The 11332-nt window shown below is 40.5% G+C and overlaps 1 protein-coding gene across 1 annotated transcript; it reads right to left on the bottom strand.

The window, feature by feature from the left end:
• Positions 1-2355: 2355 nt before the first annotated feature.
• Positions 2356-9277, bottom strand: rundc1 (RUN domain containing 1). Its single transcript, XM_060891875.1, has 5 exons — positions 8772-9277; positions 7561-7719; positions 6606-6804; positions 6398-6493; positions 2356-6278 (listed from the first exon to the last, which is right to left on the bottom strand). The coding sequence occupies exons 1-5, from the start codon at positions 9117-9119 to the stop codon at positions 5389-5391; spliced, it is 1692 nt and encodes a 563-aa protein (XP_060747858.1). The 5' UTR covers positions 9120-9277; the 3' UTR covers positions 2356-5388.
• Between the last annotated feature and the right edge of the window lie 2055 nt (positions 9278-11332).

Here is an 11332-nt window from a genome sequence, read left to right as displayed (position 1 = left end):
GACGTAGTTCCGCTTAGAGCCAACCGGAGACGAGCGAGTGGATTAGCGCCACCTGCTGGTCCAGTCTTCATAGATAGATAGATAGACAGATAGATAGATGGATAGACAGGCAGATAGATAGATAGATGGATAGATAGATGGATAGACAGACAAACAGAGAGATAGATAGACAGACAGAGAGACAGATAGATAGATAGACAGCCAGCCAGATAGATAGATAGTTAGACAGACAGAGAGATAGGTAGATAGATAGAGAGATAGATACAGTAGATATAATTACAGACAAAGAGACAGATACAGTAGATAGATAGACAGACAGATAGATAGATAGATAGATAGATAGATAGATAGATAGATAGATAGATAGCAGACAGACAGCCAGATAGATAGATAGACAGACAGAGAGATAGATAGATAGATAGACAGACAGAGAGATAGATAGACAGACAGAGAGATAGACAGACGGACAGACAGAGAGATAGAGAGACAGACAGAGAGATAGATAGATAGACAGACAGACAGAACTTTATTGTCATTGTATAGCATAATAATACTGTGGATCAAGTAGTTGATTATTATTAATAGCATACATTATTTAGAGTCTAGATTTGGTTACAGATTAATGATTATTGAAATTTTGTGTATTGTCCCAGGGACAAAAGGGGGAATTGTGATGGAAATTTCTAATCTTAAGATGTTCATAAGGCTTTGTCCTTCTATGCTTGTACCCTGTGTGTGTCATGACCAGAGACTGAGAACAGAGACATCGTCATCAGTAGGTTTTGTTAAGATTATGACAAGGGACTGGGAACGAGTTGTCCATAAACAATGTCCAATAAATCCTCTAGAAGACCTTGGCCTGGTCAGATTAGCTTGGTCAGGAGATGCATGAGGTCATTTTGAACCAATGATTGATGATGTTTTGCTTTTACATATCTTCGGGTTTCTTGAGTTCTGTCTATAAAACCTTGATGTAATCAATGATCTTGGCCCTTCATCCCTCACGCTACATGTGGAGTGTTGGGTCCTGCTGCGCAGCTGAGCACAATAAATTGTGTAACCTTTTTACTCTTGCTCGTGTCTACCAGTGTTATACTTTATTCTTTAAATCTCTCTAACCTCGGAACTTCCACAACAACAGATACACAGCAACAAAATGCAGTTTATCATCAACCAGAAGTGTAAAGAGCAGCAATTGTGCAGATAGACAAGTGCAGATAAATATGTAGCATATGTACAGTATGTGTATATATATATATATATATATATATATATATATATATATATATATATATAAACATATGTACAGCATGTTTTATATATATATATATATATATATATATATATATATATATATATATATATATATATATATATATATATATATATAATATTAGGCAGAATGTACAGTAAGGTATATATAGATACAAATAAATAAAATACATTTACAGCAGACACTCTTATCCAGGGTGACTTACATTTCTTTTATTTCAGTTTATACACCTGAGCAATTGAGGGTTAAGGGTCAGGGGCCCTGCAGTGGCAACTTGGTGGACCTGGGATTTGAACCCATGACCTTCCGGGCAGTAGTTGAACACTGATGTATGTAAGGCACAGATGTATGTAAGGCACAATATGTGTAGAGAATGAGGAGTATAAAACATAGAATATGTAATATGTACATTCTATGTATAATTGGGATGTGAAGAGTCCTTGATGATGTTGTGAGCTCTGCACAGACATCTGCTGTGGTGAAGGCGCTCAATGGCAGGTAGTTGGGCAATTTTCGGTTCATTTCAGCTATAAGCTTTTCTTTTTTATCCCACTATAAACATATATTTTAGTAACATCTCAGCTGCCATTTCCCCTCATAATTTCTTACAAATGTTGTTACAATGTTATGTAAAAAATGTTACGTTACTTTTAACATGTAGAATTGTTTTTTTGGTGTAAAAAACAAACTACACGTCCCATAAAACTTAGCTAGCAAGTTAGCATAAAAAGTTAGCTCGTTTGTGGCACCCATGATAGCTTCTAATAATGTTATCTATATCGTTAAGGTTAAAATTTGGAGGATTAAAATCTAATTTTGTGTTGCTTAAACAGATTAAATAGTTTTATGTACAATTTTTCTTATTTATATTTATTTTTTTTATGACGCTGCTTACCGAAAATATGTTTATAATTCTGACATTTGATTTATATTAAAAGAAAAAAATCCTAGCACTTGGTTTTGTTACAAAATAAAATAAAATCCTAAGATGCAGGTTTAGCTTTGATGGGTTTAATATAAAAATGTATGATTAAATAAAAACCAGATTAAGTGAAATAAGAAAAGAGAGATAAATGTTTCCATCAGCTTCATTATGATTTCTTTTATTTTATACAGCATCTGAATCAACCTGAATCAATCGGATATATTTTCAAGTACGTACAACACACACAGCGATATTAAAGTAAATTAAACTAAATTACATTTTGGAGATAATTTTGAAATCAGCACTGAAACATAAACCCAAACTAAAGATCTGACAAATAAAACTGTTATGTAAAAAAAAAAAAGTATAAGATTTATAGGGGATTTAGAGGGAAAAAAACAACAAAATGAGCCAAAAGGTGCAGAACTGAGACAAACACATCATCTGAGGAAAAGGGAATGAAAGGAATAAAACGTCACCCAAACGTACATCTGAACATCAAGCCGTCGGGTGTTCTTTAGCAAACTGACTCATAAAAATATACTTTTAACTCTTCTCAAGATTGAGGGAAAAAACAGAAGCAAAAGCTATAGAAGGGCACAGTAGAGGGTTTTACATTCAAGATATCATATTTATTTGGTTGAGTATGTGACACAAAACTTTTATTTTGTAGTATGAAGTCATTTTATGCAAAAGAGGAGTGAAGTAAAAATCGGTTCACTATGAACAGTGATGCAGTGAATGTGATCAATTTCTACATTAGCAGGAACTCGTTTGTTTCAGGAACAATTTCCATTGTTAGTGTGTGGTTTTGTGTAGCTAACTAGCTACATCCTTCTTTAGCTAACTAGCTACATCCTCCATTAGCTAACTTGCTACATCCTTCTTTAGCTAACTAGCTACATCCCCCATTAGCTAACTAGCTACATCCTCCATTAGCTAACTAGCTACATCCCCCATTAGCTAACTAGCTACATCCTCCATTAGCTAACTAGCTACATCCCTCATTAGCTAACTAGCTTCATCCTCCATTAGCTAACTAGCTACATCCTTCATTAGCTAACTAGCTACATCCTCCGTTAGCTAACTAGCTACATCCTTCGTTAGCTAACTATGGACATCCTCCATTAGCTAACCAGCTGTATCTTTTGCGTGTCCAAAACGTACCCAATGACATCATGGCAACTAGCAATAAACAAAAGATAAAAGTGTCAACAGTGAAGTGAAGAACACCTCAGTGCCGAAGTGAACACAGTGTACACGTCACTAGCAAAATACAACCCATACAGTGTAATGTTTAAATACTTTTAGAGTTCAGGAATGACCCGTATTAGTCATGACCTCTCAACACCAGCATCTTTTTTTGGGAATCATAAATGCAAATCTCTAGTACATGCCCACAATCTGAAGGAGTATCTGTTGGTACACGCCCACAATCTGAAGGAGTATCTGTTGGTACACGCCCACAATCTGAAGGAGTATCTGTTGGTACACGCCCACAATCTGAAGGAGTATCTGTTGGTACACACCCACAATCTGAAGGAGTATCTGTTGGTACACACCCACAATCTGAAGGAGTATCTGTTGGTACACGCCCACAATCTGAAGGAGTATCTGTTGGTACACGCCCACAATCTGAAGGATTATCTGTTGGTACACGCCCACAATCTGAAGGAGTAACTGTTGGTACATGCCAACAATCTTAAGGATTATCTGTTGGTACACGCCCACAATCTGAAGGATTATCTGTTGGTACACGCCCACAATCTGAAGGAGTATCTGTTGGTGCACGCCCACAATTTGAAGGACTATCTGTTGGTACACGCCCACAATCTGAATGAGTAACTGTTGGTACACGCCAACAATCTTAAGGATTATCTGTTGGTACACGCCCACAATCTGAAGGACTATCTGTTGGTACACGCCCACAATCTGAAGGACTCTGTTTGTACACGCCCACAATCTGAAGGAGTGTCTGTTGGTACACGCCCACAATCTGAAGGAGTATCTGTTGGAACACGCCCACAATCTGAATGAGTAACTGTTGGTACATGCCAACAATCTTAAGGATTATCTGTTGGTACACGCCCACAATCTGAAGGAGTATCTGTCGGTACATGCCCACAATCTGAAGGAGTATCTGTTGGTACATGCCCACAATCTGAAGGAGTGTCTGTTGGTACACGCCCACAATCTGAAGGAGTATCTGTTGGTACACGCACACAATCTGAAGGAGTATCTGTTGGTACACGCACACAATCTGAAGGAGTGTCTGTTGGTACACGCCCACAATCTGAAGGAGTATCTGTTGGTACACGCCCACAATCTGAAGGAGTATCTGTTGGTACTCGCCCACAATCTGAAGGCGTGTCTGTTGGTACATGCACACAATCTGAAGGAGTGTCTGTTGGTGCACGCCCACAATCTGAAGGAGTGTCTGTTGGTACACGCCCACAAGAGATAAACTACAAGCACACACATGACTCATCACTTGTTTGCATAAACCCAGAATTATCTAAAATGTATATCTTTATACAGTATATTGTGTAACCCACAGCCTGTAAGACCCTGTTAGCATGCAGGCCATTCGATACCCACACAATAAACAACAGCAGCACAAACTACAGCCAGAAAAGTTTCCAGAACGTTTACTTACGCGTCTCGACTCTGACTCAGGAATGTAAAAAAACAAATAAATTAATAAAGCTCTCGATTGCACACAAACTGAAGTATACAGTAAATGTACAATATTAAAGGCACTCCTGTCACACCCTGAAACCGCTTTGTGACTTGTACACAGCTCATAACAGTTCGGAGGTTACATTACTTCTAATTTCTTATTTGGATAAAAAGTTTTAAAGGAGCAGTTTGTGATTTTATGCCAAACAGACTCCGCCCCCTCAACCCCCTCCACGAATCTGCAATATGACCCACGGGTCAGCGTTTAAGGAAAAAGTCTTTTTTTCATACTGGGGGCGGAGCTTATTTACAAACCTAGTGAGATAAATGCGCTTCTTTACTAGAGAGTTACATTTTAAAGGTGTCTTTAAAAATAAAGCGATTGTTTCCAGGTCTTTTAGACTTAACAAACTGCACCTTTAAAAGTAAATCTAGGATCTTGGTTTTAAGATCAGACATTTGGGCTCAGCTCTGTTCTCTTCCTCTATGATATAAGCAGAGGTTGACAGACTCAGAACGCGTCCTGGATGTTTTTGAGCTGACGTACAGCCAGATCGACTGGCAGGTCAAATTTCAGGTGGCTGAGACGTCCTAGAATCCTTAGCGCCCCTTCGAAGCCGGTCTGTGCCATGTAGCTCCAGGGCTGGTAGTGAGCGTGGATCAGAGTCCCTGCCTTACACAGCAGGTTGACCCAGGACACCAGCCTCTGCTCATTCAATGCCATACACACCAGCGCCTTGAACTCGGAGTCCGCGCTGCGTTTATAGCGCCCGTGCTCCCTCAGTACGCTGTGCACAGCCCACAGGAGCGAGTTTTTAGGAGTCACGACCGCCGAGGTTCCTCCTACAGGCAGGCTGAAGGACTGCGACAGCTGGCGAGCGGGCGATTCGGCGAAAGCAGGACCGTTTTTTGCGTGATAATACTTAACGAAGAGCTCCCAGGGGTGCAGGGAATCCTGCTGTGAGGATCTGGAGAATGGCAGGAGACAGGAAATAGGTGCCAGAACCACGCTCATGCCTTCAGAGGGCGCGTAAAGGCCGTGAGCGAGAAGGTCACGCAGCGCAAGGGAGAGATCTTTCCTCACAATGACTATGAGCTCATGTCGAGGACCTGTAGGAGCAGATGGGGGTGTCGATGAGGAAGTGTAGCTCACCACGGGTTCATCCTGACCTGCAGGTTGGAGGCGAGAGGCAAGGAGACGTACACGCTCTACAGCTCCCTCGAGTTTGTTCAACAGGGGCCCGTAATCAGGAGCTCCGTCGGCTGGAGGCCACGCCTTTGGCGCCATGGTGCCTGCCGAACAGCCCATCTGGCTCAGAGCGAAGATTTGCAGAACCGCTAAAGCACGCTGGACCAGACGTAGCCCGCTGGCACGTAGCTGCTCAGCACGTTCAGGGTCCACTGTACAGAACACAAGGAAAACAGATCACATCAACACGTGTTCAACGTTCACATGCGCCTTCGGTATGAGCATCAACCATAAACTGGGCTGATTGTGGATTGGATTTCTAGACTGTCACCTTGCTTCATGCCTCCCTGTCCTCGAGGTGTGGGTCCGGACGATCGGCTCTGCTGGCTGTTGGCTCTGTCTGACAGGAGCGGGTTCCCTACTTCATCTGTGTGGAGAACCGTCAGGATCAGGAGCATGTAGTAAAGAACCGGTGTTTAACTTAAAGCTAAAACCAAACTGGATCATGTGTTACCCTTCCTCCTCGTCCTCCTCCTCACCTTGTATGAAGTTAATAAACATCTCCAAATCTCTGATCTGGGTTTTGAGCTGTTCCAGCAGCTGCTCTTTGACGCGCACGGGGTTGACGATCTGTGCGATGGCGACGTCTACGCGCTGTCTCAGTTCCTCGGGCGTCAGGTTCCCGATGTCCTCGTTCAGGTTCACATCCAGTTTCTTAATCAGCTCGTCGATGATCACCTGCAACAGGAGGAGACGAAGGAGGTCAAAACTATGTGAGATTTCCTGGAATACGAAGCTCGGTAGCTCACGAGGTCTGTAATTTAATTTATGGTTGTTTGGTCCATGAACCAGACGATAAGATGATTACGGAACTTACAGCGATACGACAACGATAACAAAACTAAATGTTGACACTGATAATGTGGTGTGTGGAAGTATAAAGTGGCTTTATGTTAATATAAAGCTGACGTTATAACAGTTCCTCAGGCTGCTGATCTAACATACACGACTAAAAAAGAGAAATCTCCATGAATCTTCATCATTTTAATTGTATGCGTGAGCAAAATGCCTAAATATGCCGAGTAACCGCTTCATTCATGCCTATAACTCCTCCACAACAAGGAAATCTGATCCTGTCTGAACAGGACAATTGATTTCCAGCATCTGAAACTAGAAACTTGTGGAAATTCTCAACGCAAGCAAAATGTAATTCGATACGAGAACGTTTTGGACGACGATTATCGTTATTTCTCAGATAAAGTTAAAATTTAAAGCCTAAACCTGACATTTACATTTCTGCTCACGTGTGATTTCACCTGTAAGTTCTGATTATGAGCTGATTATGAGCTGATTATGGCGAGATGAACGATGTGTGTGATACTGAGAGACATCCTGATTTTGTTTGAGTTAATTAGGTGTCCTTTTGGCACAAAAGAGATGTCTAATGCTAATGAAACCCAGCTGGATAAATAAAGGAGCCCGGATGATGCTGACCTTCTGCCTCTCCATGACGACAGACTGGGGGAGTGAGTCATAGCTGCCCTCCTGATAGGCGAAACGCTCCAAATCGTCCAACTGCGTCTTCAGCTGGATGATCAGCTCCTTCTGCTTTTCCCTCTGAGCCTCCAGGCGCTCCCTCTTTTCTCTCTCGCTCTAACACACACACACACACACACACACACACACACAATCAGCACACACAATCACTTCTTTCTCTTCATAATTGTACATTTCTACCGCACTAGACATTACGAGCGAGACGCCATGTTTGTGAGTACTCACCAGCCCCTCCTATCATGAGGAAGCAGGAAAAAAGAAACGAGGCAGAAAGAGAAAACACGTCTCGTTACACGTGAACAAACAGATTTTTAGGTAAACGAATGACAAACGTGGATACGGGATGGCGGCTACGAGCGGGAGGGTGGAATACGTGCGTTACGACTGAAGATAAACTTTTGGATGTTTTCTTTGAATTAAATAATCAGGTTTACTTTTGGAAGAAATGTGCAGTTAAAGTTTCCTACGATGACAAAGATTCAAACTTCTACAGTGGCTCCATACAAAAGGTTCCTAAACAGAACAAACAGTAACTTAAAGCTGGCATGGGTTCCTGAGAGATCTGCGAAGATCCTTTCGAATTTACAATAAGATTTGTTCTCCATCTTGAGAGCTTCTTTAACCCACAATAAGCCCTTAATGTAGGTGGACTGAATAAACTGGATAGATCTCGAACCCTAAAAGTCCTTTAAAGGTTCATGTAGAGCCCAACAACAGTGTTTACATCACGAGGATCATCTTGAACCCTAAAACTGGACGTTAGTTAGACGCTGAAAGGTTCTGTGTAGAACCTGAGAACAAAGTGTTCGATTTTATGATTTAGATGGATCTAAAAACTGAACGAATGTTTTAGTTAAGTTCTTAAAGGTTCCTTATAGAACCTTACACACAGTGTCGAACCCTTGGTTCATGAACCCTCGCCGGTTTGGTTTAGAACCCAACAGCACAGTTTCTCGGTTCTAATAAGGAACCTTTGGAGTGAATGGACCTAATAATCAGGAGAGATCTACAACCCTGACCTGTGCTCCAGAGGACATGGATGTGTTTATGATGCTTTATGATGTGATGGGAGAAACTAACAGAACAGATCCTCCGGTAAGGTTCTCAGAGGTGATCCTGGACTGTTGTGTTGTGTGTGGAAGCCTTACTGAGTTCTCGAGAGGATGCTGTGCTCTGCAGCCCAGGACATGAGGACATCCTCTGAAGGCGAAGTCCTCCAGCTCCTTCAGCATCTTCTGCTTGTCCTGCTCCTCGCTTTGGCTGTGGACGATCTGCTTGAGGCGGAACTGCACCTGTGCGAAGTGCGACGTGAGCGCCAGCAGGGACGAGTGCAGCTGTTGGTGCTCTTCCTCCAGGCGCCGCAGTCGAGCGGCCGCGTGTCCGCACGGAGCTCCGTGACCTTCGGGTTCATCCTCGGGATCAGTGACGGCGCCCACCGGAGCCCAGCGCTCACCGGTCACAGCAACCTCGCTGTCCGACGCCTCTTCCGTCCACATTATTGATTTATTTATATATTTATATATAAACCGCCCTCACTGACTAAACGTCCTTTTCTACCTTTTAGTACTCATACAATCCGACCTAATGTTTTCTTTCCTACATATTTGGCAGGTTCGGTCGCCATCTTGTCAGATCAGATCAGCTGTGACGTGCGACGTTGTCACCGAAGAAACCCAGATCTCACATCCATCCGTACGCACCAACGCTCGTGGCTCATTCAGTGAGGGAAAGCGACGTGACGGTGAACGGCTATGTTATACAAATCAGGGGAAAATGGCTGCGAGAGCGTAATGACGTAAACACAAGTGGAGGACTAAGATCGGACGTCAGCATGTTAACGTAAGGTACATAACAACTCACAGTGGTCCTTATGTTAAAGTGTTAATCACACCATTATACACCTACTACTACTAATAAATAAATTAATAATAATAATATTAATATTAATAATAATAAATAAATAAATAAATAAAAGTAAATACTAATAATAATACTAATAATTAATAATAATAATAAACACTACCACTACTACTAATATATTAATAAATAAATTAATAATAATAATAATAATAAATAAAAATAATAAATACTACTACTACTAAATATATTAACAATAATAATAAATTAATTAATAAATAAATACTAATAAATAATAATTAATAATAATGATAATAATAAACACTACTACTACTAATAATACATTTATTAATTAATAATAATAATAATAATACAAATAATAGTAATAATAGTCACCAGTCACCATAATTGCAAACTATTACTGTTTAAATGTAATAAAAACAATAACAAAGTATTTTAAACAACACGTGCAATAACAGAAATTTTGAAAAATGTGCAATATTACCTGTGTGCAATATGTCTGTTAGTGTAACTACTTACTCGTGGTCTCTTTTTTCTTCTCTGTATTTATGCATTGTGTTGTGTTTATACTGTATATTATTATGTCTCTATTCTTTTTATATATTTGCATTTTCTTTGTCTTTGCTGCTGAAACAGAGAAATTTCCCCATTGTGGGACAAATAAAGGTATATCTTATCTTAATAATAATAATAATAATAATAATAATAATAATAATAATTCTGTCATATATTGCAACCTGTGTTTATGTGAACTAAATAATATTAAACATCTTGATTAATTATTATAACAAATGACATTTTTAAAATCTCAAACAAAATTCCCCCCAGTGTGATGTCACTTCCTCAAAGATTAAAAGTATTAGCACGCTATTGTGGGCTTTTGTTTTATTGTGGGCTTTATTCCACCCCTGTAGTTGGCCGATTGCTGCCATTAAAACAAACCCACATGTTCAATAAGAAGTCTGTGGAAACCACAAAGCACTTTTCTTGTCATGTTTACTTTCCATCGTTATCTGTAAATGTAAATGTAGCACCCTGGGTGGAGCAGTTTTATAAATGAGCCAAAAATGCTGTCAGGTTTTAGCATTTTAAACACATTTCCAAACATTCTGGTCACATTAAGACAAAAAAAAAATATATCATCTGTATGATAAACAAAATATATTTCTAATCATAAGATAAATAAGATAAATGTACTTTGTATTTAACTAATGTCTACACCTACATCTGCATTCAATAAGAAATACAGTGACCAGAATGTGAGCTTATTGGAATGTTATATCCTGAGACAGGTAATGTTTTTAAGCGACACCCAATTATAGCCTGCAGCGCCAATATTTACGGTTTGGTAACGTACTGATGTTTGACCTGTTGCAATAATGATAACGGAGGCACCTGGAATGTATAATTGTATGTTTTCATAAGAACTGTCAGGATGAATGAAATAAAATACAAATTCTCCAGGGGGGAATTTCCCCGTGCCTCGGGGGTTTCCTCCGGGTACTCCGGTTTCCTCCCCCGGTCCAAAGACATGCATGGTAGGTTGATTGGCATCTCTGGAAAATTGTCCATAGTGTGTGATTGTGTGAGTGAATGAGAGTGTGTGTGTGTGTGTGTGCAGGTTGTGGGTTGGCACTCCGTCCAGGGTGTATCCTGCTTTGATGCCCGATGATGCCTGAGATAGGCACAGGCTCCCCGTGACCCGAGGTAGTTCGGATAAGCGGTAGAAAATGAACGAATGAAAAATTCTCCATGCACAAAAGGTCGACGTGGAAAGGCGGCCTTGTGAGACACGAGGTGGCTACAGTCACTTAGCGCTGACGTCATTTAC

The sequence above is a fragment of the Tachysurus vachellii genome, chromosome 18 (genome assembly GCF_030014155.1).
Source record: "Tachysurus vachellii isolate PV-2020 chromosome 18, HZAU_Pvac_v1, whole genome shotgun sequence".
Classification (NCBI taxonomy): Eukaryota; Metazoa; Chordata; class Actinopteri; order Siluriformes; family Bagridae; genus Tachysurus; species Tachysurus vachellii.
The sequence above is the reverse complement of the archived record's forward strand: the minus strand, read 5'-3'. Positions and strand labels throughout refer to the sequence as shown.